Source organism: Dreissena polymorpha, chromosome 2, assembly GCF_020536995.1.
Source record: "Dreissena polymorpha isolate Duluth1 chromosome 2, UMN_Dpol_1.0, whole genome shotgun sequence".
NCBI lineage: Eukaryota > Metazoa > Mollusca > Bivalvia > Myida > Dreissenidae > Dreissena > Dreissena polymorpha.
Window position 1 is genome coordinate 97,694,797 of NC_068356.1, and position 27,838 is coordinate 97,722,634.

A 27,838-nucleotide genomic window follows, 5' to 3' on the forward strand; every position below is an offset into this window, starting at 1 on the left:
ATTGCAAGGCTGTTCGCTTACTCGTCTAGCTTTGGTGTCTATCCGTTGCAGGTGAAATACATGATTTATACTTTCAAGGATTGTACATCATTCACCCTGGGAGGAGTAACGGATATTAGTTTTACATAAACATTCCGAATGATTACGTACCTTTAGGTAGGGGTATATGACAAACATACGTTGTTTCATGAGGGGGAGACTTTGACATATACACGGGGCTGAAGGGAGAGGATTTTGACAAATGGCTTGAAAGAAGCATGTTAAAGGGGAAGATCATTACACAAATATGCGTGGCTTTTTCTCAGAGACTTGGAAAAATATATGTGTTTTATGTGGAAAAGAACGATACAAACATGCGTGCACTATGGGCTTCAAATTATATAAATAAACATGGTTATATGGTAGGAAATAAGATCCAAATAGTGCACATCTATTTTATCCACTTTAACTTGGTCAAAACCAAGCTCCCCCAAAGATATCGGAAGGGAATATTTTGATGGGTGTAAGGATAAGGTGTCCAACTCGTGTTATTGAACATCACATGAAAACGTTATGATGCAACTTCGATTTAAGTTGAATTGCTTTTCATCTCCATATACGTTCAGTTGATTTCATATCTGAGGTGTTATCAAATTGCTATCATGTCACATGATCGGCCATGTTCTGTCTATGGTCATGTTACAGTCATGTGGTGTATTTACAAATAGCACATGCTTTTAATGTTGATTAGAAAAAGGTATATAAAGTAGTAGTCCGGAACGTACAAAGTTATTCTTTGGGAAATTCAAAACAAACTACCAGTTAAGGTAAGCAGAATTTTGTTGTAAACATATTGTTGTAGTGTTTTTTTCATACAAAAGTGCTGTATTGAAACGCGATATGGGGTTAAATCATAAACAATTCGATACTTATATTCCATCATTTTTAAGTATACATATAATTATTATGACTTAATATAAAAATCTAATAGAAGCATTATAATACGAGTATGTAAGAATTAAACAATTTGAAAGTTTTCTTTCTTTAAGATTGAAGTACATGTTTAATATAATAATATATTTATATGAGTTTTTTATTAAATGAAAAATATCCTTTTTGTGAAGCTTACATTTTAAGATTTATATTAATCAAAAAGCTTTTAAGTCCGGCTCTAACACAATTATTTAAATAAAAACTAGTATCTTTAAAGCCACACACCTTGCCTCTGACTTTGAAATGAAATACATGTAAACCTATACATATAGATGCAATTTGAAAGTCTACAAAATTGTCATTAAATCTATAGCCTCTTCAAACGGTACCGATTTTAAAACCAAAAGTAGGATTTCTAGACTTATCTTACGTCTATTCATTTCGAAAAAAGCGATTATTGTCAGGTTTTAAAGCGCAAAAAGACGGATTTCTACCTTGTTACCACCAGATATATTCTAATAGGCATATATAAAATTAAATATATAGCCTAGTTAGCAAGTAATTTATTATTTTTCAAACGTAACCGCTTTTAAAACCGAAAGTAGGCTTTCTAGACGTGTACGTCCATTTCGACAAACGCGATTATTTTTAAATTTTAAAGCGAACAATAGACGGATTTCTACCTTGTAACCACCAGATACATTCTAATTGGCATAGATAAAATATGTTTCTTATTTATACTTAAATTTACTATTCCAAATAAGGTGTGTCGCTTTAAATGATAAATAAAATATTCTAAAAGCATTTTTAATAGTACCATAATTTGAATATAAATACCCTGATACTTTTCTTTACATAAAATATTTCATTATTGTAAGTGTTATAAATGTATTTGTTAAATATTCCTTTTGTTTACGTTATTGTTTCGTTCTATTATCATATAAGCCATAGAACTATAATACATTTTCAGATGATCCGCACAGTCGTACTGTCCTGTCTCGTTGCCTGTTGTCTGGCCTTGAATGCCCAGCTCAATGAAGAATGGGAGTCCTACAAACTGGTCCACGAGAAGGCTTATGAGGCCAATGTTGAGATGCTCAGGTATGACGTCACATTCTATATATAGAATGTCACATTCTATGTTTAGAAAGTATGATGTTTGGCGTAGGATTTTGAGGCTTATGTTGAGATTAAAAATATAGAACGTCAAATTGTGTATTTAGAAACTTGCTTTTGATAAGGCTCATTGAAGAAATGCTTGAGATGCACCTTCCGTTTGGCACATTCTATATAAAGAATGCGTGCTATTACAAAGGCTTATGATGCCATGTTGAACTGCTTAGGAATGAATTAACATTCTATACTGCGAACGTATGCCTTTTCTTAGAATGAATTGGCAAATTTTATATAATGTTTGTTTAGAACATTACTGCTAAGTCGTATGCGATATGACTTCAAAAGATTCGAACAAGACACAAAAAGGTCGAACAGCATAACCAGATCAAACGTTTTTCATGTTCTGCATAACACAAATATTACGCATACACGCATATATCACCTTGTAATCTTGCAGACGTGAGATCTGGGAGAGCAACATCCGGTACATCCAACAGCACAACCTCGAGGCCGACCGTGGACTCCACTCCTACACACTCGGCATGAACAAATATGGAGACATGGTACGTAACTACTTAAAGAAAATAGAAATTGTGTAAACGAACATGATTTGGGTGCTGCTTTAGATGAATTTGTAATATTGATGCAGGTAGAAAAACAAAACTACACAAATTTGGAGTGTGTTGTTTAGAGATATAATTATTTTGAACTTTAAACTGTTTTTCAACAAACTTGTTTTATACAAAAAATAGAAAACTGCAAATCAATTTTGTTCGAGAAAAAAAATCAAAATGAAATATATTACTAAAAAGTAGTCTATATTCATAACAATATATATATATTTGAGGCACACGACAAATGTATTGCCAAAATCCATCTTTATCGAACAATCCATATTTTAGAAACAAAATCAATTTCGTAGCAACTGTATGTTTCAGACCCACCAGGAATTCGTTGCCATCATGAACGGTGTTAAGATGAACCTGAGCGACCCAAACCCCAAGACCGTCTGCAGCAAGTTCACCCCTCCACTGAACGTGAAACTGTCTGACCTGCCCGACACCGTCGACTGGAGGACACAGGGTTACGTCACGCCAATTAAAGACCAGGCATGATTATCTTTAGATCATTTTTCCTTGCAGTACACTGTTTCGTAATTTCACATGAAACTATTATTATTATATTAAAATGTACATGCATACGATTTCGTATAGACAAAGCTTAAAACGCAGATGAATTGGCCGTCTAAGACAGAAAACTCATCGTCTTGCTTGATTGTGATTATTCATGACTTCATGCATAACGTCACAGGGTCAATGCGGTTCCTGCTGGTCATTCTCTACCACTGGTTCCCTGGAAGGCCAGAACTTCAAGAAGACTGGTACCCTAACCTCCCTGTCCGAGAAGAACCTAATGGACTGCTCACAGAAATATGGTAGGTCAAAGGTCGAGGTGACCTTCGTTTTCATCTCATCTGCCGATAAACATACGGGTCGTCGATGGTCTATGCATAAAACCTTCGTTTTGTCTCCGTTTTCAAATTTCCCCCATCCTTCTCTGGGGAATTATCGGACAATCGGATCATACAGTTGTGATTCATGCAGGAACTGTTGACTGTATGTTATTCAACCGATGTTTATGTATTAAGTAACCTACAGAGTTATATTCAAGAATATTCATTTAATTCATATATAGGCATTACATTTAATAATGTTTATCTTTCGTTACCTAGGTAACCACGGTTGCGAGGGTGGGTTGATGGATCAAGCTTTCGCTTACGTCATTGCCAACGACGGCATAGACACCGAGACATCATACCCCTACAAGCCAGTTGTGAGTACACGTTTATAATGCACACACTTGTTACTTTCATGATTTGCTATAATCCGTTACAAAAGCAATGCTTTAATGTAGATTTTGACCATACAAAATAACTGTTTGACGTCAAGTCAAAACCTTAACAACTTTGACTTAAGATGTACTTGCATTTTGGTAATAAAAAGGGTCGTGAATATTCGTGTAATATTTGTAAAGGTAAACGTTCATTTGATTTATTGTCTCTTGGTAAAAACACACATTTCTTTAATATCAACTGTAATCATTTCTATGCTTTATTCCCTCTATAAGTTCAAAACCACGAAAAAGCAAGTTCTGACAAACAGCCTTTGATTTCACTAAGCATATCATGTGAAAAATTTCGTCCTAGTCTTGTAAACGGCTAGCCGATATCAAAATCGTTATCGGCCATCGGCAGCGAAGGTCATTGACGAGAGTTATCAGTGCTTTGATTTTGCTAATCCTTGGGTTCTAGATAAAACGGCTAATGCAATTTTAATCTTGCCGATTTTACCTATAATTGCACTGTCGTGTTGATTAAATGAGGTTTTATACAATCATTTTTATACAAACTGTGAATTTTAGGACGGAAAATGCAAGTTCAACCCCTCAAACGTTGGAGCAACCGAGAAGAGCTGCATGGACATCAAGGCGGGGGCTGAGGATGATCTTCAAGCCGCCGTAGCAACCGTGGGACCAATCTCCGTTGCTATTGACGCCAGTCACCCATCATTCCAGCTCTACAAGTAGGTTACATTGCAATAAAATGTTTAAAATGCGCTCATGATAAACAAAAACAAAATCGTAACAGTTCCAATAATGCTTGTATTAAATTAAGTTCTCGGTATAATACGATTTGTACATCATCAGAACTATATCATAAGATAACCAAATGAAACAAATATTTCACACCTGTATGCTTTAATTCTAGACCTCTATCAGACCAACATATTCGTGTGTGCAAGTAAATGCTAAGCTTGCGCTTATGACTCCTTTTGGGAACTACTTGCAGATCTACGTATATGAGGAACTATTTTTTCACAATGAACACGAATACATTTCAGGTCTGGAGTGTACAACGAGAAGAAGTGCTCATCCACTAATCTCGATCACGGTGTGTTGGCTGTTGGATATGGATCTCAAGACTCAAAGGATTATTGGCTCGTCAAGAACAGGTAATGAATTACGTCATGTTATCGATGACGCCAATATTCAAAAGAAATAGAGTTTATTTACGGATACGATACAATACTTTTGTGCGATGTTAAACATTCACATTATACTAGTAATATGGTTTCTCGTGATTAAAGGTCCTTAATGTTCAATCAATTATAAAGTATCAGTTATCTATCTACTGAATATTTCTGGTTTCCGATAGTCGGTCGGGATGTGAGGATGTCAACGTTTAGATTAATATCTTACATAATTATTTTTGCATATCGAAAGTCATCCAATAATGCATCATATGCGCATGTTTCAGTTGGGGAGAGAGCTGGGGAATGAAGGGATACATCATGATGTCTCGTAACGTGAAGAACCAGTGCGGTATTGCCACTGCTGCTAGCTTCCCGACCATGTAAACATCTCATTGGTGGATTCAAGGGGAAAACAAATTTTGATTGGTCGTCTAATTTTACTTAAACGACAATGTAAACATCGGATTAGTAAATACAAAACCAGATACTTTTCCTGATTTTCCGTTCCAAATATAAGACTCTTCTTGAATTGGTCGTAATACGTTACCATCACAGATTGATGGATTGGAGATCAATGTTCAGTTAGATTGGTAGATTCAAAAAAGAATTTCATATTGGTAAATGTCGAAATTTATTTGCCAAAGGTGAAATTCAGATCTGATTGGATATGCTGAAATTATGTTAGATTTTTTGTATGTGTTAACTCGACAATATATGTTTTAATAGAAAATAAAGAAAATATAAAACATGTATGTTAATTCTTTTATTGGTACGTTATCAAGTGAATGCCATTGTTGTATGTTAAAGTTACAGTGTATATCCACTGTACTTATTTAACAGTATTTTTTCACCATTTCATATTTAATACAATACTAGAAATTACTTAATGCATGAACGCCTTGGGCAAACTAAGTCAATATCCCGACATTACTTAAACCTATTGAATTCTATGAAATTCTTCATCACACAATTTTTGCGTTAAACCTGATGACTTCGAAATTCGATACCAGTTTAACTTACGAGCTACGCTGTTGTTGTTGTTTTTTAAATAAAGAAATAGCGACGTATTTTGGGTTACACAATTTAGAGACAGCATACATAATATCATGAAGTTTAACCTATTTATGCCTAGCGTCTAGAAAAAAGGCCTTGGCAAACAGCGTTAGACCCAGATAAGACGCCGCATCATGCGGCGTCTCATCTGGGTCTGGGCTGTTTGCTTAAAGGAATTTCTGTAAGAAATATTCTAAATATAGAAATAAATATACTACACATCCCTAATTTTGGAAATAAATTGATCCGATTGAGAAGGATAGGAGAGTCCACTAGACATAAATGGGTTAAAGCTTCCACGGTCAGTGCCATTCATGTGATAAGGGATAAAGTATGACCAATCGTTCTAAACATAGACATGCGACACCATTTCTTTCGAGAAGTTACACTAGAGTGAACACAATATATGGCCAACAAGACTTAGGGTCCCACATTAATTATGCGGACAGTTACCTCACAATGTCATGTAGTACAAAAGCTTGAACTGATTCATAAAATATCTTAAGAAACATATATAACAAACATACATTTCTAATATAAAATGTATGCCTTGAAGATACCACTTGAAATGAAAAACAAAACAACATCAAAGAAATAGAATATTATCACGTCATGATCTGTGTGAGTTTTTTAGTAGTCAGTGTGTATTTATATGTTTATGAAATCTAAACAGAAACTTTAAATGACAATTTCGATGTCATCAAATATTATAAAATGAATATTTAATTTAATAAAGATCAAACAAGAATTTGTGTTTAAAAAATGCTATAAGAAAATCTCGGACCTCATACTTTTGTTACTATAAAGCATATGTCGTATTGAAGTAAAAGCACACTGGTGTAGACAGGAAATGGATTACGTGTGTTCATACTACTCATTGACTTCATTTAGTGTGTGTCCAACAGATACGAATAGCAGTTTGGTATGGGCGCAATGCAAGGATAATGCAATAAAAAACGGCGTATTTATAGTGAATCTACGAATAACTATGAATACTTTTATTTTATTGTAACTAGTATTTTGTATGCGTTCCTTAAACTTCTTAAACCGCTTGTGTAAATATAAGTAAAAAACGCTACCTGATTGTCATTTATATCACAAACAAGGTCCGATCCAGTCAAGGTTACGAAGACTTTAAAAAGGTCACAAAAGTCTCTCCATTGATTAAAACCTGGACCTATATATTTAGGACCGAATGGTACGTCATAGTATCAGCAGGCTGTATTTTATCGCCGTGTATGTTTCATGCGCTATTCACCTTAACGAATCAGGTTAAATTCGAACTTATAACGCATAAACAGATGTCTCAAGTGGTCACCATACCGGACCGGTTGAGTTCCCTCGCGGTATTCCGGGTTGTTCCAACAGAACAAAACATGCCAACAATAAAATATTTGATTTAAAAAATATATAAAAGCTGAAGTTTAAATTAAAACGTATCAGTAAGAGAGGGTAGAATATTTAGTGTATTGTGTACGTATTATCTGTAGCGCTACCGGTCATAGAAAAAATGTAGTGTACGGAGCAAAAGGACCTAATTAACTTTGAAATGAACTTATTTCACCCTATGGTTAGGTGGCCACTAAAGCATCTTTGTTTAACAAAAAATGACGGCTGCTAGCCAATCAGCTCATTTGTGATAATTTTGAACACGTGCTAAATATCATCTGGTATCTAATCAAGAAACAAGAGTAGTACTTGTTACACTGATATTACGTACATTATGATGTTCTTGTGACTCCCCACATGATTTAATATCTGATATAGCATTTGATAGGAAAATCATGATTTGCCAAACATCTAGAACAGTCGCTGTTTTAAATTGAAATTATGTTTACCCTACTAATGTCCTTTGATAAACTCTTCTCGAGCCAAATTGATGAAGATTTTAGATCGCTCTTAACTTTAGATGAACATAAGGCAACATTTAGCATTAACATTCTTAATCCATACATGTCAAATGATAGGGAAGATATTCTAGACCCTCACTTGTTGTTAAACCCAATTGACAAGAATGATATTTTCTAAAATTACATGTTAGGCTTCAAAAAATATTACAGTCTTAGTCTTTTCAACGATTATTAGATTTAATTTATGAATACCCCCTCCCTCCCCTTCATTATTATTTACTATGATAAATTAAATATCCATGCTATTGTAATTACCATTGTCTTGAAATAGAAGTTGGTAGATATAGTAGGTTGTTCCGAATAGAACTTACGTGTAAACTCTGTAACCATAATGTTTGTGAATCCGAATATCACTTTTTATTATGTTGTCCATTATATAACGATTTACGTATACAATATAATATCCGGACATCATGGCCTACCATAAGTAAATACATATCAATGATGTCTTGTACTAATGTTTTTAAACTCAAAACCATTCAGACATTTTGGTCGAAGCGTTCAAACTTAGAGGTGAGACTTTAAGAGTCTAGCTGTTGCATAAATGCATGCTACCAAACATAATTGTATTTGCTAGTGACACATATTATTTGTTCTGATTGTCATATTTGCTCATCTTTAATTTGTATTATTGTATGATTCCCTGTCTTGGCCATTTTTCTTGTGTATATATGTTCCCTGACCAAAGGCAGAATGTCAGATTGCCAATAAACTTTGAGTTTGAATTTGTAAATATACTTTAAAAACATTTAAAGGGGTGTTTTCACAGATTTTGGCATGTATTGAAGTTTGTCATTAAATGCTTTATATTGATAAATGTAAACATTGGATTAAAAAGCTCCAGTTAGAAAAACAAGAATAGAATTAAAGATTGAAAAAAGTATCCCTTAACTGGGCTCGAACAACTGACCCCTGGAGTAAAAGTCTATCGCTTAGACCACTCGGCCATCCGTGCTCATACAATGAGTGATAATACTGTAAATAAGCAATCACCGTAGTAACACAAAATATAACGACATAAACAGAACACTTCAATTTATTTAATCGTTTCGCGTTGCAACGCTTTATAATTTTAAGGTTTTTAAATGGGCAAATGGTGCATATAATGGATATTATAGAGCATGGTAAATGTTCAGAATTACTCACAAATATCATAACTACACCGAAAAGTTGCGAATCTGAAACATTTTTTTTTAACTTTGTCATTTACCGAAACCATTTGTCAAAAAGGCCCCTTTAATCCTATTGATGAGTTTCTCGTCATTATGCCACTACAAATATAAAATGTTAGTGAAAACGATTAGCCACTGCTTGTCATCGGATTGTTATGGCAAACAACCAAATTACAAAATCAAATCAGTCAATCAATGTATGTACATATCATGTGATGATATACTGTAAAACTTTATATACGGTATGCGTGCTGGAGACACACATTTATTTCTGACACATATACAATTTACATTGTTGTAATATAAATGAACTTACATACGTTCGTGATTACATGTTATAACATGACAGAGAGAAATAGCCATTTCTTTATTCAAAATTGCAACCTAACAACTCCAAATGTTTAGTCCCGTACATGGCTTAGCTCGCAGTATTAAGATGATAATTGTCATAAGAACTATCTAACACCTTCTTTGACTCTATGGTTAGGTTCGGGGATTGTACACATAATGCAGTCTCAATGACCTCACATACTTGGCAAGAGGCAAACACATTTTTATCATCAAATGTGTTACATCAATATCATATTGCTCATATTTGTTTTTCTACATTCACGTATGATGTACTGATCGTAGTTTCACACACTATATTTGGCTTGCTTAAGATATTGATATTGACATTAGAGTAACTTAAAGATGTGCGAAAATGATAATGGCCACATAAAAATTCTCAAGATACGACTTCATGTCATATTATTTTACATGTCAATTAAATCTGAAGGAAGACAGTATTACATATAGGCCCTATTGATTATAATCCTCGGTTGTATTGTGATTTAGTTGGGATATTGTGGAAGTCCAAACGCATACTCTTAACAGTTTAACATGTTGGGGAGCTATTTAAGATACATTTGCACACTGCTATGCCTGAGGAACAATGAATGAAACCGAGAACGCGAACTATTAGAAGACATTGTTGTTATGGGAGGTAAGCACCCAAAGTCTCTATGTCATAATTAAAACTCGAAAATCATTAATAACTTTAGTATCATGTTTTGCTTCTCTCATTCACATCTGGAAAAGGCATGATATGATTACAATTGGCAGAAACATATAAAAAACGACCAAAAAAGACGCTGGCATCCGAGATCAGACATAGAGGACCAACGTCAGCTACCAAGACGGTGACGTGTACGAGACGCTGAATGTCGTCCATTACGTTAGTGCTCAAATCGACCTTCATAGCATTCCGACGGAAGAGAACAGAAAAGAAACGTTGCTGCTTTTAGAAGAAGCATCTTATTTGATTCATCTGGTAATCATAGAAAGTACAGATAATGTCATTGATGATATAGTAATACTGATTTATAATAAATATCGATTTTTGTCATTTTGAATTTGGACGTTTCTAACCGTAACGAATTAATTATGTGATGAACAAGAAAATAAGACAATAATTCCCAGAACAATCAAAAATTAGCAAAACCTGACAGTATTAATATTATTAAATTCTAGAGAGAGTTCTTTTAAATTAATTGGGGACTAAAATTTAAAACAAATCTGAAACAAATATTCGCCTAACAAAGTTTTTCTATCTCTGCTTCAGTATGTTTGTTTAGTCCGATCGTGAAGACGCCTGATAGTGCCCGTATGTATGTTTGTCAGAATGTATGTTGTGCTTTCAACAACAACAAAAATATTTGTAAGGTGCGCGTAAAATCTTGGTATATGACGTGTAGTTACTTTTGCATAGGTCGTGCGCTGATAAGTCGAAACTATTGTATATCTCTGTTGCATGCACATTTCTGATTGATATTAAGCTTATGCAAAAAAGCATTCTACATAATTAACTCTTCGAGGGCGGAGGTAGCAGGCATATTTTACAGTGACATTTAAGAATCATTCAGTGTCCCGTGGAGAAGCACAATGAGTCGTAATGTAGGTTTGACATCTCTTATAATATATCACTCAGGCAATTTTGAATACATTTACCATCTCTTAATTTGGGGAAAGGATTTAAAAACAAAATAGAACAGAGTTGTCAAGGGAGAATAAGATAAGTGTACGTGGCTTTAAGTAGGGGCATTAGACAAACATACGTTATTTTAGGGAGGGAAGTACGATGGCTAAAGGTAGCACATTTGTAGGCATGGACAACTATGTGTTAATCTAAGGGTGTATGTTGAACAAATATGGAAGAGAATTAGAACCCAATATTGCAAATGTATTTTGTTTAATTCAACTTGGCACAAGCCAAGCTCCTCTAGAGATATCTTATGCGACTAGTGTTATGGGAATAAAGATAAGGTGCACGTCTCGTCTTATTAAACATCATAAAATATGGATTTTCACCTACATCTATAACCATTACCCACCGGCTAGAGTACGCGCTGGTAACGGAATTGATGAAATTTGACGTCACATCCAATGATGATTGTCAGCATTGATATAGTATTACAGTAATATAACCGAAAATGCAGATGGGATGACGAAAACATAGGAGTAACGTTTAATATTTATATACATGCTGTAGCCTATTGCTCATAACTTCATTTAAACTAAAGCGAGTATGCACGATTTTTATTTGTGTTAAATTGTAATATATTGATAAAAATATGTTACAATAACACACCATAGACAAGACAAAATATACATTGAAGACGAATTTCATAAAATGCAGCAAAGACAAATAAACGCCCCGAGCCGATTGTGACGAAGATACTTCGTACATATTTTCCTACAATAACCGAAGAATTTGTCTTTGTATTAGGATCGGAGTTAGTGTTCGTGTGTCGTATGAAAAGATATCGTTGCCATTCCATACATAGATGGTGACGTCACTACGTTATTGTCAGTAAGACCGGTGTGACACAATGTATCGTTGCAGGAAATTAAAATGATCCGTAAAACTAAATTTAGATTCACATCGTGCATGCATGAAATACATGCTGGCGAATTCGACTGTACAGACATTTTTGATTTCAGAATGAAATATCTGGCTTATTTCGCATTTTTCGACACATGCTCTTCATAACTTTTATTTTAATTTATATTGAAATATATGTTTACTAAGTTTTTAACACATTTTATATAAATTCATAAATATTTGACAAAATCGTGCATACTCGCTTTAATATATTAAACAGAATGTAATATTAAAACGAAAACAGTCATATCTCAAGTGTTATCATTTTGCCACCAGGTCACATGATCGGTCATGTTCTTTCTATGGTCATGCCACAGTCATATGGTGTACTTAAAAAGAGCACATGCTTTTCGTTTCGTCAGCGAAGACTAAGTGCAGTTTTCGCATGATTTTCGAATAGAAAAGGGTGAATAAAGTAGTAGTCTGTAACTTAAAAATCAGTTGCTTTTGGGGGGAATTTCAAAAACGACAAGTAAATGTAATCACAATTGTGTTATATACTTACATTGCGGTGGTTTTATAGAAACAATAGATGCTGTTCAGATACGCTTCATATGGCCTTTCATATGGTTCATATGTTTGTTTTTTTTTTAAGATTTGAAATGATTATTTACCTCTAATTTCAAGTATTAAGGTCATTTGGAAAATGCGATTAAAATTTCTTTATCTTTTAATGAAAAATACAAATATCAGATGCAATCTATTCGTTATATATTATTTAACTGTTCTGCCTTAAAAGAAAATATATTTTGCATACATATGAAGACAGGGCACAAATCTGGTACCCATACCAAATTGAATACGCATGCTCATAATAATTTAGAAACGTATGTTTTCAATAGCAAACTAATATATCGATTTGGCGAAAATATTTAGTTTATTGTTAACATAATTAAAATGTCAATTCCATCTGACTTTTCTTGATTTGAAACGTTTTATATAATCTTTATTATGCGATTTTTTATTGTTCCTTTACTTTATGCTATTGTTTGGTTCAATAAACATTTAAGCATTAGAATAATCATACATGTTCAGATGATGCGCGCAGTCTTACTGTCCTGCCTCGTAATATGGAGACATGGTACGCAATTACTAAATACTAAAACGGATAAGTAATTGTTTACAAACATGGTGCATATGCTGCTTCTGTTCATGAAGATATAGTATTGATGCAAGTAGAACACATATGGTTCAGCGAAAATACTTTACTAATTTGGAGCGATTTTGTCTTAAACATATAGTTTATCCGAAGTAAAACCGATACTTCAAACTTCTTTCTATTTACACAAATTAGAATTTAATGAGAATTGATTGTACTACAAACATATATTATATACATGTGCTTTTATTTGTTTTTACTTTAAATTTATGTAGTATTTATATTAAAATATTGTTTTGTTTTAAATAAAAACGAAGTATATTACTTAAAAGTTGATCATATATTTAAAACACTATTTATATTTTTAATACAGCTATTTAGAGAACCACGACGAATGTATTGCCAACATAAACGCTGAACTTGAGCGAACAAACCACATTTAGAACAAATTATTTTATTAGCAACTTTATATTTAAGACCCACGAGGAATTTATTGCCATCATGAACGGTGTTAAGATGAACCTGAGCGACCCAAACCCTAAATCCGTCTGCAGCAAATTCACCCCTCCGCTGAACGTGAAACTTTCTAACTTGCCCAACACCGTCGACTGGAGAACTCAGGGTTACGTAACGCCAATTAAAGATCAGGTATGCAAGATTATATGTTTGTGTATGGTATTTCCCCATTACCCTATGAATTCAATAACATTCAAAGTATTTCATATTAACAAATCTTTGAACGCATATGTATCGTCGATTTGCAGCATAAAATCAAATGTCTTGCTTTATTGCCATTTCATATAACATAATTATTACGTCACAGGGTCAGTGCGGTTCCTGCTGGTCATTCTCTACAACTGGTTCCTTGGAAGGCCATAACTTCAAGAAGACTGGATCTCTCACTTCCCTGTCCGAGAAAAACCTGATGGACTGCTCCGCGAAGTATGGTATGTAAAAGTTCAAGACGACATTCTTTGTCATGTCATCTGCTGACAAAACTAAGGGAGGTCGATAGTCTATACACTTCAGTTTCTTTCAGTTTTTAAATATTCACATCCTTTTCTGGCAAATTATCGGACAATCGAAACATTTTTTGCGTCATGCAGGAATTGCTGACTATATGTGATGCAACCTATATTTCTGTAATAAGTATACTACGTGGTTTAATTCAAGACTATTCCTTTATATGCATTTTAAAGCATAACTGTCATCATGCCTATACGTCGTATCTAGGTAACCACGGTTGCCAGGGCGGTTTGATGGATCAGGCTTTTGCTTACGTCATTGCCAACGACGGCATTGACACCGAGACATCATACCCATACCAGCCAGTTGTAAGTACACATCAATAATGCACACAACTGTGAATTTCATGCTTAATGATCATCTCTTATCGATTTATGTGCTTTAATTAAAGTTTAAATACTACAAAAATAGATTTTTAGAGACATAAACCAAAATCTGAACAACTATGGTTTAAAATCTACTTGCATTTTGGCCAATAAAAGTTTCGTGAAAACTCGTTGATAATTTTAAAAGGTAGCAGTTGCTTTCGGTCCTTTAATTTCTTGTCTCGTAATGTAATGTCAACTGTAATCATGTGTGTCCTTTATCCACGTCATACGTTCAAAAACACGAATATATAGGTAAAACTCCGACAAGCACCGCTGATAATTAACCTTTAATCTCGTTATCGGTCTATCGTAGTGAAGGTCTTTAACGAGAGAGTTCGCAGTGCAGTGATTTTTCTTATCCTAAAGTTATTGATAGAACGGCAAATCCTAGTTTAGCAATGCCAACTTTACCTATAAAGGCACAATTATTTTAATTAAGCAACGAGAAAAAAGTTAAGCATAGCCATTACGCCCCATACAGACACGTTTATTGAATAAGTAAACCTTACACGAGAATGAGGAAACAAATTTGTTATGCTTTTTAGAATGGCAAATGCAAGTTCAACCCTTCCAACGTTGGAGCCACAGAGAAGAGCTGCATGGATATAAAGGCGGGGGCAGAGGATGACCTTCAGGCCGCCGTAGCAACCGTGGGGCCAATCTCCGTTGCTATTGACGCCAGTCACCCATCCTTCCAGTTCTACAAGTAGGTTATATTGTGCTGAAATGTTTGCATCATTTGGTTCAGACTTATATCATCGATGTTATTGCATCGAAAGCCTTCGGCGCAATGAAAAGCTCTCGATTCCGTTTCCTGGATGGACCCAGTACTTGGTGTCTAAGGGGGAGATCTATAGAACGCTCTCGTAGTGGGGTCGAAGCCAAGACCTCCCGGTCGCTTAGCGAATACAATATCACCTACGCCATTGCAACCTATTTTATCTGATAACCATTGCTATTTTGACAAAATAACTGATTTTTACAAAATGTGCTCATAATTAACACAATTATAATATAAATCAATTTCAGCATGGTTTAACCTGTGTTTTTTTAAACTATAAGAAGCTCGCACTTCACATTATATAGCATAAATACTTTGCGACAGTTATAAGGAAATAGCTGGGATGAAATACGCAACTGTAACTTTAACCAACGGATGCGCAACGATCTGCTTACAAAAGACTGATTTATGTACTACTTTTAAAATTTCTTTTTTAATAAGACTCAATTTGCCAACTTACATTTTGATTTAGTCCATAATTTATATGTGAAACAAAATCAATTTTGGTATGGTTAATATAAAAAAGAAATGTTCAGTTTCACAAATATTGTATTTCTGAAATTAAAAATAGTTCCTATCAGATCCCATAATGCTTGGTCGTGAATAATGCAGGTCTCTATAATAAGTGTGTACACATTCAGAACTGTATGCTCATATGGCCAATTGAAAGAAGAATGTCACACCAATATTTAACTTCTAGACCGGGGTTAGACCTGCATATTCATGGTGAAATTACAATACTATACCTGCATCAGAGATTTATTGGGGAACAACTTACATAACTACTCATATGAGGATCTATTTTTCACAATGAACACGAATACATTTCAGGTCTGGACTGTATAACGAGAAGAAGTGCTCATCCACCAATCTCGATCACGGTGTGTTGGCTGTTGGATATGGATCTCAAGACTCAAAGGATTATTGGCTCGTCAAGAACAGGTCAACGTCAACGTGCAAAATAAATTGAGTTTATTAATAAATAAAATACAATACTTGTGTGCGATATTGAACAGTTACATGCACAGTGTATGAGTTACAATTATTTTGCTGAATTCATCTTTAATGGTTAATAAATCTAAAGGTATCAGATACAATCTACTAAATATTTCTGTCTTCGATAGTCCGCAGAGGTCGGAATGTCAAAGTTTTTATATTTGTCTTGCGTTGTTATTGTTTTCGCAATATCGTTCATAAATGTAGCATATATGAATGTTTCAGTTGGGGAATGAGCTGGGGAATGCAGGGATACATTATGATGTCTCGAAACGTGAAGAACCAGTGCGGTATTGCCACTGCTGCTAGCTTCCCTACCATGTAAACATCTCATTGGTGGATTCAAGTCGAAAACTCATTTTGATTGGTTGTCTAATTCTACCTTTACGACATGTAAACATCGGATAAGTGGATTCAAATTTGGAGACTTCTTTCTTATTGTCTATCTAAAAATAAGACTCTTTATAATATGGTTGTATAACGTTACAATAATAGGTTGATGGATTTGATATCAATGTTCGGTTCGATTGGTATTATGAAACAGAATTTTCACTGGTAGATTGCGAAATAAATGTGCAAAAGGTGCAATCCAGATCTGATTGGATACGCTGAAATTGTGTTGATGATTGTTTGTATGTGTAACATAGACAATATATGTTTTAAAAGAAAATAAAGAAAATGAAAAGCATGCTTGTTTATTCAAAAATTGTTGTAAATTTTGGAATTTTTCCTTAGCTGAAACTAGATTTCTATGCCAGCCGGTTGTTATAAAAGATGAAACATTATTTTTTCATCATATAATTGGTGAATAAAATAAACAAAAATATCGGCTGATTTACGCATAAACGCCTTCGCAAAATAAGGCCGATTTCGTGACAGTCCTTAAAATTATGGAATTCTGTTACTTTCTTTATCACACCCTTTTTGTGATAGCTACAAAATGCCAAAGCCACTTTCGTATGCTCGTGTCAAAAAGTGAACAGACTGCGTATCTAGACATAAGTTTAAAGACACCGTGGAAATTGCCTATCGCGTGAATAGGTATCAAACAAGCAAAATGTTAATAATTAAAATAAAGTTTAATTACAATATCAAAACAAAATAGTGTTGTCACTCACGAAGCGGTATGAATCATTTAGAAGTCAGTGTTTTGTTTATGTGTATAAGTAATCTAAACAATATATAAAAAAAGAAACATTAGAAATAAAATATTGAATTCAACAATTGTCTTTTGAAATGATGTAATGTTTAAGGAAAAAATAAACATAATAATGGTTCAGAAGATTTGCTATAAGAAAATGCCCGACGAATATTGTTTGTATTGAAGTCAACCATACAAAGGTGTTTACAAGAAATGCATGATACTGGCATAATTATCCAATAAAATTAAGTGTGTTGCGATTAAGATTTTTTTTTAATGTTGGTAAGCAAATCTGAATTAGAGGTTCAATTATAAAAAAATCCATCTCATTTATAGAAGATCTGCGTGTAACTATAAATAACTTTATTTTATTTAAACATTTCTCGTTCATATGCTTTTTCAAATGTGTTTGAGCCTCATTTATAAAAATGATTAGAAACTTTCCTGGTGGCCATTTATATCACCAACATGGTCCAACAAAGCAAGGATAACGCAGGCTGCAGATAAGTCGCAACATTCTCTCCATCGACGCACTATAAGGACCGAATGGTGCACTTTAACAACTGCGGATTGTCCTTGTATCGCAGTTGTTAGTTAACATGCTTCTCATCTTCTTGAAGTTCGTCTGCGCCTGAGGCTGAATTATATGAGGACTTTAAAGTGCGTCCAAGCACAACTGCTACATTCACTTGCACGACTCGCGAAGGTTAGAAGCGCGTTTACCAACCACTGCGCTAGCCTGACAGTCTTTTCTCACTTATAGCGCACGAAAGTTGTGTTAAGATCTCACCATAACGGACTGCTTTGGTTTCCTCGTATTGATCGTTTTTAACCTAACAAGACCACATGAAAATTTAACAACGTTAAGTTTAAACTTATTGTCTGGAAATTGAAGTTTTAATTCAACACTCTAAGTTTAAAAGTATAGTATATCAACGTTAATAACGTATGTGCACTCTGTGACACTATGTGTCATCCCATTATATAGTCTCCATCGCAGAAGGATCTTTCTAAAATTTTCCCTTACACACGCAAAAAGTAAGGTCCGAATAAGCGTCTCGCTATAGTATTAAAAAAAGCTTGTTTATGATTATGTCAAGCACGTACTGACTACTGAGTATCATTTTGTATCTAATCAAGGAACAGGAGTAATAACTGATTACATGATGATTTTCTTGTGACTGCTCGCATGATTTCATATTTGATATAATTCATTATTTGCAACAATCAAGAACAGGCTCTGTTTGACATTAAATGTTGTTTTCCCGATTTCAATAATATCCACCCAATCCTGATGTATGAAAATTGTAGCTCATTCATAACTTAAGATGAAATAATGCATAAACATCCTTAAAACAAACATGTTAACATTCTAGGTAAGATATCCATGCCTACAACCTATTCTTTGACCACATTATTTAATTGAAAATCAATTAACACCCTTGTCAAACCACAAATACAATTCGATACGTAAGCAATTGGAAGAGTTCTGCTTCGTCTCGTAATGATACTAAGCCAAACTCCAAGTGCATTGTAAATTCCCGATAAAGCGAGATATAACCGACACGAACTCTGAGATGAATGTACGTGACTATAAGAGACATACATTTGTATGCCCACTTGGCTATGCATTAGGCACAACGATGAAAGCCTCAAGCATACGCAGAGATATTATACTGGGAAGGCAAGTGACTGACCATGCTATTTTTTAATTATAACTCGCATATCATTCATAATTATATACGAAAACATTCGGTGAAAGTATTGCAAAAGGACGTTTAGGCAACGCCGACGTTATTTACAGATGGTGACATCGTATAATCATAGTTGTATGAGAAGACGAATGCTGTCCATAACGTCAGAGCTCAAATGGACCATCATGCCATTCCAATCTCTACCAAATAAAATAAAACAAAATATAAAAAAAGAAAAAAATGATGGTAGAAAACAAAAAGATACGTAGATGATTTTAGATGCAACAATAAACTTAATTTCTCTCGTGATCAAAGACACTTTAATAGATGGTGTAAGTACTTCTGTTAAGATATGCAATTAAATTATGTTGAACTTGAATGAGTGTTTCTGTTTGATTTAAAACGATTGGATGGGGCGATGAGAAAGAACATGGGACATGTATTTATTGAAAAATCGACAATCCGTTACGACCAGACCGTATTTAATGAGTAAAAATTTGAAGAGTTTTTTCGAGTTCCTTGCATACTTAAATTAAAAATATTCTCCCAACCGTGAATTCCAATAAATGCTTCGGTATCAGGGTCACAATAGTTTCCGATCGGCCGTTCGTGTGGCCGCCTCGTTCTTAATACTCGTTATGTGATTCTGGCCTGATTCTCGCCGTAAGTATGTTCTTCAGATGGTATGTTGTGTTTTCAACATCCTATTTATATTTTGAAGGTACTGCGTAAAATTGTGATGTATGACTTGTAGTTACTATTGCAAGGCTGTTCGCATACTCGTCTAGCTTTGGTGTCTATCCGTTGCAGGTGAAAGACATGATTTATACATTCAAGGATTGTACATCATTCATCCTGGGAGGAGTAACGGATATTAGTTTTACATAAACATTCCGAATTATTACGTACCTTTAGGTAGGGGTATATGACAAACATACGTTGTTTCATGAGGGGGAGACTTTGACATATACACGGGGCTGAAGGGAGAGGATTTTGACAAATGGCTTGAAAGAAGCATGTTAAAGGGGAAGATCATTACACAAATATGCGTGGCTTTTTCTCAGAGACTTGGAAAAATATATGTGTTTTATGTGGAAAAGAACGATACAAACATGCGTGCACTATGGGCTTCAAATTATATAAATAAACATGGTTATATGGTAGGAAATAAGATCCAAATAGTGCACATCTATTTTATCCACTTTAACTTGGTCAAAACCAAGCTCCCCAAAGATATCGGAAGGGAATATTTTGATGGGTGTAAGGATAAGGTGTCCAACTCGTCTTATTAAACATCACATGAAAACGTTATGATGCAACTTCGATTTAAGTTGAATTGCTTTTCATCTCCATGTACGTTCAGTTGATTTCATATCTGAGGTGTTATCATATTGCTATCATGTCACATGATCGGTCATGTTCTGTCTATGGTCATGTTACAGTCATGTGGTGTATTTACAAATAGCACATGCTTTTAATGTTGATTAGAAAAAGGTATATAAAGTAGTAGTCCGGAACGTACAAAGTTATTCTTTGGGAAATTCAAAACAAACTACCAGTTAAGGTAAGCAGAATTTTGTTGTAAACATATTGTTGTAGTGTTTTTTCATACAAAAGTGCTGTATTGAAACGCGATATGGGTTTAAATCATAAACAATTCGATACTTATATTCCATCATTTTTAAGTATACATATAATTATGACTTAACATAATAATCTAATAGAAGCATTATAATACGAGTATGTAAGAATTAAACAATTTGAAAGTTTTCTTTCTTTAAGATTGAAGTACATGTTTAATATAATAATATATCAATATGAGTTTTTTATTTATTGAAAAAATATCATTTTTGTGAAGCTTACATTTTAAGATTTATATTAATCAAAAAGCTTTCAAGTCCGGCTCTAACACAATTATTTAAATAAAAACTAGTATCTTGAAAGCCACACACCTTGCCGCTGACTTTGAAATGAAATACATGTAAACCAATACATATAGACGCAATTCGAAAGTCTGCAAAATTGTCATTAAATCTATAGCCTAGTTAGCAAGTAATTTTTTTTTTCAAACGGTACCGCTTTTAAAACCGAACGTATGATTTCTAGACGTTTACGTCCATTCATTTTGACAAACGCGATTATTTTAAAGTTTTAAAGCGCAAAAAGACGGATTTTTACCTTGTAACCACCAGATATATTCTAATTGGCATAGATAAAATTAAATGTATAGCCTAGTTAGCAAGTAATTTATTAGTTTTCAAACGGTACCGATTTTAAAACCAAAAGAAGGATTTCTAGACCTATACTGCGTCTATTCATTTCGACAAAAGCGATTATTGTCAAGTTTTAAAGCGCAAAAAGACGGATTTCTACCTTGTTACCACCAGATATATTCTAATTTGCATAGATAAAATTAAATATATAACCTAGTTATCAAGTAATTTATTATTTTTCAAACGTAACCGCTTTTTAAACCGAAAGTAGACTTTCAAGACGTGTATGTCCATTTCGACAAACGCGCTTATTTTTAAGTTTTAAAGCGAAAAACCACCAGATACAGTCTAATTGGCATAGATAAAATATGTTTCTTATTTATACTTAAATTTACTATTCCAAATAAGGTGTGTCGCTTTAAATGATAAATATAATATTCTAAAAGCATTTTTAATAGTACCATAATTTGAATATAAATACCCTAATACTTTTCTTTACATAAAATATTTTATTATTGTAAGTGTTATAAATGTATTTGTTAAATATTCCTTTTGTTTACGTTATTGTTTTGTTCTATTAGCATATAAGCCATAGAACTATAATACATTTTCAGATGATCCGCACAGTCGTACTGTCCTGTCTCGTTGCCTGTTGTCTGGCCTTGAATGCCCAGCTCAATGAAGAATGGGAGTCCTACAAACTGGTCCACGAGAAGGCTTATGAGGCCAATGTTGAGATGCTCAGGTATGACGTCACATTCTATATATAGAATGTCACATTCTATGTTTAGAAAGTATGATGTTTGGCGTAGGATTTTGAGGCTTATGTTGAGATTAAAAATATAGAACGTCAAATTGTGTATTTAGAAACTTGCTTTTGATAAGGCTCATTGAAGAAATGCTTGAGATGCACCTTCCGTTTGGCACATTCTATATAAAGAATGCGTGCTATTACAAAGGCTTATGATGCCATGTTGAGCTGCTTAGGAATGATTTAACATTCTATACTGCGAACGTATGCCTTTTCTTAGAATGAATTGGCAAATTTTATATAATGTTTGTTTAGAACATTACTGCTAAGTCGTATGAGATATGACTTCAAAAGATTCGAAAAATACACAAAAAGGTCGAACAGCATAACCAGATCAAATGTTTTTCATGTGCTTCATGCATTACACAAATATTACGCATACACGCATATATCACCTTGTAACCTTGCAGACGTGAGATCTGGGAGAGCAACATCCGGTACATCCAACAGCACAACCTCGAGGCCGACCGTGGACTCCACACCTACACACTCGGCATGAATAAATATGGAGACATGGTACGTAACTACTTAAAGAAAATAGAAAATGTGTAAACGAACATGATGTGGGTGCTGCTTTTTAGATGAGTTTGTAATATTGATGCAGGTAGAAAAACAAAACTACACAAATTTGGAGTGTAATGTTTGAGAGATATAATTATTATGTTCGAGAACTCTTTTTGAGGCCCACGACAAATGTATTGCCAACATTCATCTTTATCGAACAATCCATATTTTAGGGAAAAAAATCAATTTCGTAGCAACTGTGTGTTCCAGACCCACCAGGAATTCGTTGCCATCATGAACGGTGTTAAGATGAACCTGAGCGACCCCAACCCCAAATCCGTCTGCAGCAAATTCACCCCTCCACTGAACGTGAAACTGTCTGACTTGCCCGACACCGTCGACTGGAGGACGCAGGGTTACGTCACGCCAATTAAAGATCAGGCAGGCTAATCTTTAGATGATTTATCCCAGCCGTACATTCTTTTCATATTTCCTTTGAATTTAAAAAAAAAAAAACAGTTTCTTTAACACAAATCTACAAACGCAGATGTATTGGCCATATACAATATATTGCGCCTTGTTCAATTTTCATTATCATGACATCATTCATGACGTCACAGGGTCAGTGCGGTTCCTGCTGGTCATTCTCTACAACTGGTTCCCTGGAAGGCCAGAACTTCAAGAAGACTGGTACCCTCACCTCCCTGTCCGAGAAAAATCTGATGGACTGCTCACAGAAATATGGTAAGTTAAAATGTCAAGATGTGACTCATTTTTATAGCATCTGCTGACAGATATACTGTAGGTCAATGGATATAAAGTTCAGTTTGTTTCAGTTTTTTAACGGTTAAATTAGTATTATAATGTACCCATCCATCCCTCGGCAAACATCACCCAATTGGAATATACATTTTTGCGTCAGAAAAAGCTTATTTATTATATGAAATGCCTTTTCATTCAAGCCTTTCGTTTTTACGCGTATTAAAGCATTAAGATTAATGTTTTCCTTTCGTTACCTAGGTAACCACGGTTGCGAGGGTGGGTTGATGGATCAAGCTTTCGCTTACGTCATTGCCAACGACGGCATAGACACCGAGACATCATACCCCTACAAGCCAGTTGTGAGTACAGATTGGTGGTCGACGAAAGTTTTACTTTCATTATATGTGATTATCCGTTAAAAACTGTGCTTTAATAAATAGCAAATATCGTAATACCTTCTTGAATTAAAGAAGTCACGCACTTAACAACTTTGGTTTGATATTGGATCAAGTAAAAGGTCAAACGCTTTACCAGGGTGCAAGATCACGTGACTTTTTGGGGTTCCACCTTTTAACTTAATTGGATTTATACATGACGGTATGAGTAGCTTTATTTCAAATATTAAAATCTTTTTTTTTAAGTTTTCTTAAGAATGTCAACTAGTGCATAAAAGACAGATTTTTATGATGCTTGTGCCATTGTGAAATACATCAGAATTACTTTATTTAAATAGCATGTATTCTTGTTAAAATAATCCATTTTTACTGCAGTCATTTTATACGCTTATGATTCACGCAACGTAAAAGTTTAGTCACCGATTTCATTTTCAGACGTATTCAAGGATTTATTCTTAAACTTTAAGATATTGGCACAAACTTCAAGAAAAACTTCTTTTATTAACTATAGATTTTTGCAAATGTATTTCAATAACTTGAGATATTTGCAAAAATAAAGTTGATTCTGCATCCTGCTTACTAGCATTTTTTGTCAGTTAAAGGGATCTTTTCACGCTTTGGTAAATTGACAAAATTGAAAAAAGTTGTTTCAGAATCGCAAATTTTCGTTTTAGTTATGATATTTGTGAGAAAACAGTAATACTGAACATTTACCATGGTCTAATATAGCCATTATATGCATCTTTTGACGATTTTAAAACCTAAAAATTATAAAGCGTTGCAACGCGAAACGATTGAATAATTTGGAGAGTTCTGTTTTTGTCGTTAAATTTTGTGAAACTACGAAGATTGCTTATATAACGTATAAAATACGTCAAGGATGTGTACTCGGCGGAATAGCTCAGTAGGCTAAAGCGTTTTTACTTCAGGACTCTGGCAGGACACCAAGGGTCACTGGTTCGAAACCTGCTCCGGGCAATGTTCTTTTCCTTTTTTTAATTTTATTCTTGATTTTTTACTGGAGCTTTTACGATCCAATGTTTACATTTATCAATATAAAGCATTTAATGAATAAGTTAAAAATGCCAAAATCTGTGAAAAGGCCCCTTTAACAGGGCATTGACTTCTCATTGAATTGAATATTTGAAGAAGGAAGAAAAACGTTCAGTTTTTTAATATACATATATATGTAATGAAAAACACTAAATGCTTTAATATCAACGGTATTGATGTGCTTTTTCCAAGTTGCACATTCAAAACCATAAATATTTAGGTAAAGTTCCGACAGACAACGCTGATAGTAAAACAAAACATATGTAAATAATTTAGTCGTAGTCTTGGGAATGGTTAACTACACTGGCAATCAAATCTCTTACACATTATGTCGTATAAAATGTCTTTAATGAGAGTTCACAAAGCTTTGATTTTCCAAAAGTCGGTATCAAGAATAAAAAGGATAAAACAAGTTTAGTAATATTCTCATTCTGTGGTATTTACCTATAATAATTTTATAACAACACAATCATGTTAAGTCTAGCCAGTACGCCCTATTAGACTTAAACAATTATTCATTATACAAATTCTTAAACAATTCAAGGATGGAAAATGCAAGTTCAACCCCAAAAATGTTGGAGCTACTGAGAAAAGTTGTATGGACATCAATGCGGGGTCAGAGGATGACCTTCAAGCCGCCGTAGCAACCGTGGGACCAATCTCCGTCGGTATTGATGCAAGCCACCCATCCTTCCAGCTCTACAAGTAGGTTACTTTGCAATGAAAAGTTGTGATCTCAAGTAGGTTACTTTGCAATGAAAAGTTGTGAACTTATTAGCAATGAGACTTTTACACCATAATTGACCTCAAACAAATCGCTTAAAATGAACAACCGATAACTGGTCTGCGAGTTATGATAATGTTTTCAATCAAATTGAAAACTTATGCCTAGCTAGACTTATTAACTTCTACGTATTTCTTATTTAACAGAATAGCTCATAATTACGTTGAGAACGTTATGAGGAAATAAAATTATATCTTGTTTAAAAACGCGACTGCAACTTCTTCACACGTGCAAACAACAATGTTCGTACTTAAGACTTATCAAGGAGCTACGTTTAACACTTTTTTCACAATAACTATTTTCTTAGAACTCGTTTAATTATTGCATACATACCGTGAATTCACAACGTTTTTGTCAACTGTATAAAAAGCCGCATAGCGCATCTCATATGTGTGAAGTTCATCAACGACAGTTACAAATCGCGACGTTTTTATTTAAGTGTTGGTAACATACTTAAAGCCAATATGTCATTCGAACCCCCAAATACCAGTCCGTTGATTAACCAATAGGCATAGTGATTAAGTCCATGATAATATTGTGTAACAACTTCATGGCGTTATGCTTCATATCAAAATAAAAGTAATTGTCAAGAACATTTCATGTTGGAAACTGAAAATAGTTTTTATCACAGATCCTATAAGTCTGGGCAGTAAATTACGCAGGTCCCTATAATACGGTGTAGAGACAATCAGAACTATATCCTCCACAAGCCAATTCAAGTACAAATTGTAAACCAATTATTTAATTCTACAAGTAGGTTACATTGCAATAAAATGTTTAAAATGCGCTCATGATAAACAAAAACAAAATCGTAACAGTTCCAATAATGCTTGTATTAAATTAAGTTCTCGGTATAATACGATTTGTACAACATCAGAACTATATCATAAGATAACCAAATGAAACAAATATTTCACACCTGTATGCTTTAATTCTGGACCTCTATCAGACCAACATATTCGTGTGTGCAAGTAAATGCTAAGCTTGCGCTTATGACTCCTTTTGGGAACTACTTGCAGATCTACGTATATGAGGAACTATTTTTTCACAATGAACACGAATACATTTCAGGTCTGGAGTGTATAACGAGAAGAAGTGCTCATCCACCAATCTCGATCACGGTGTGTTGGCTGTTGGATATGGATCTCAAGACTCAAAGGATTATTGGCTCGTCAAGAACAGGTAATGAATTACGTCATGTTATCGATCACGTCAATATGTAATATTACATATGAAATTATTCATGAATATAGTCACAATACAGTGCTTGTGTGCGATATTCAACATGCAAAATATGATATTGATAATAATGTTTTTATGAACAAGTCTTTAATGGTCAATCAATCTTAAAATATTAGTTATGTGTTTAATTGATATTTTCAATTCATAGTTTGCTGCATTAAATATGTCATTTGAAATCTGACGTTGCCCTTGTTTATAAAAAGTAATTTATTTATTTCATATACGCCAATGTTTCAGTTGGGGAGAGAGCTGGGGAATGAAGGGATACATCATGATGTCTCGTAACGTGAAGAACCAGTGCGGTATTGCCACTGCTGCTAGCTTCCCGACCATGTAAACTTCTCATTGGTGGATTCAAGTGGAACACTCATTTTGATTGGTTGTCTAATTCTTCCTTTACGACATGTTAACATCGGATAACTGGATTCAAATTTAGAGACTTCTTTCTTATTTGCCTATCCAAAAATAAGACTCTTTTTGATATGGTTGAATTACGTTGCAATAATAGATTGAAAGTTTTGAGATCAATGTTCAGTTAGATTGATGATTCGAAATCGAGTTTCACATAGGGTTAATTACGAAATATATTTGCAAAATGTAACATCAAGATCTGATTGGATATGCTGAAATTGTGTTGCTGGTTTTTTTGTGTTACATCGATAATACATGAATTTAAAGGAAATAAAAAGCATGCGTGTTTATTCAAGTATTGTAACAACTATTTTGATTTTCTCCTTAGCTGAAAACAAGATTTCTACGCCAGCCAGTTTTTAAAATACAGCTTTTATCCAAGGTAATTAAGGATGAAACTGTAGTTCTAACCATTTATTTGGAAAAATAAATTTCTGAAA

General features: G+C 34.1%; 2 protein-coding genes across 4 annotated transcripts; both read left to right on the top strand.

The window, feature by feature from the left end:
* Positions 1–637: 637 nt before the first annotated feature.
* Positions 638–27,693, top strand: LOC127868177 (procathepsin L-like). 3 transcript variants are annotated; one of them, XM_052409812.1, is made up of 9 exons: positions 638–806; positions 1,883–2,013; positions 2,486–2,591; positions 2,967–3,137; positions 3,340–3,463; positions 3,761–3,861; positions 4,450–4,610; positions 4,929–5,039; positions 5,345–5,810. In XM_052409812.1, the coding sequence occupies exons 2-9, from the start codon at positions 1,883–1,885 to the stop codon at positions 5,442–5,444; spliced, it is 1,005 nt and encodes a 334-aa protein (XP_052265772.1). In that variant the 5' UTR covers positions 638–806; the 3' UTR covers positions 5,445–5,810. The 3 variants fall into 3 exon arrangements, with proteins under 3 accessions (XP_052265772.1, XP_052265773.1, XP_052265771.1); XM_052409813.1 differs by lacking the exons at positions 1,883–2,013; positions 2,486–2,591; positions 2,967–3,137; ... (3 more) ...; positions 4,929–5,039; positions 5,345–5,810 and adding exons at positions 22,051–22,181; positions 22,658–22,763; positions 23,022–23,192; ... (3 more) ...; positions 26,817–26,927; positions 27,225–27,693 and having other exon boundaries at positions 639–806; XM_052409811.1 differs by lacking the exons at positions 638–806; positions 1,883–2,013; positions 2,486–2,591; ... (4 more) ...; positions 4,929–5,039; positions 5,345–5,810 and adding exons at positions 20,621–20,787; positions 22,051–22,181; positions 22,658–22,763; ... (4 more) ...; positions 26,817–26,927; positions 27,225–27,693.
* Positions 13,719–16,713, top strand: LOC127869925 (procathepsin L-like). Its single transcript, XM_052412583.1, has 6 exons — positions 13,719–13,865; positions 14,041–14,164; positions 14,451–14,551; positions 15,157–15,317; positions 16,224–16,334; positions 16,614–16,713. The coding sequence occupies exons 1-6, from the start codon at positions 13,719–13,721 to the stop codon at positions 16,711–16,713; spliced, it is 744 nt and encodes a 247-aa protein (XP_052268543.1).
* Positions 27,694–27,838: the final 145 nt, after the last annotated feature.

Coding starts and splice junctions, on each gene's coding strand:
- LOC127869925 (XM_052412583.1), top strand. CDS start 13,719: ATGAACGGTGTTAAGATGAACCTGAGCGACCCAAACCCTAAATCCGTC. Junction 14,552..15,156: donor CATACCCATACCAGCCAGTT/GTAAGTACACAT, acceptor TATGCTTTTTAG/AATGGCAAATGCAAGTTCAA. Junction 16,335..16,613: donor TATTGGCTCGTCAAGAACAG/GTCAACGTCAAC, acceptor TGAATGTTTCAG/TTGGGGAATGAGCTGGGGAA.
- LOC127868177 (XM_052409812.1), top strand. CDS start 1,883: ATGATCCGCACAGTCGTACTGTCCTGTCTCGTTGCCTGTTGTCTGGCC. Junction 2,014..2,485: donor GCCAATGTTGAGATGCTCAG/GTATGACGTCAC, acceptor GTAATCTTGCAG/ACGTGAGATCTGGGAGAGCA. Junction 5,040..5,344: donor TATTGGCTCGTCAAGAACAG/GTAATGAATTAC, acceptor CGCATGTTTCAG/TTGGGGAGAGAGCTGGGGAA.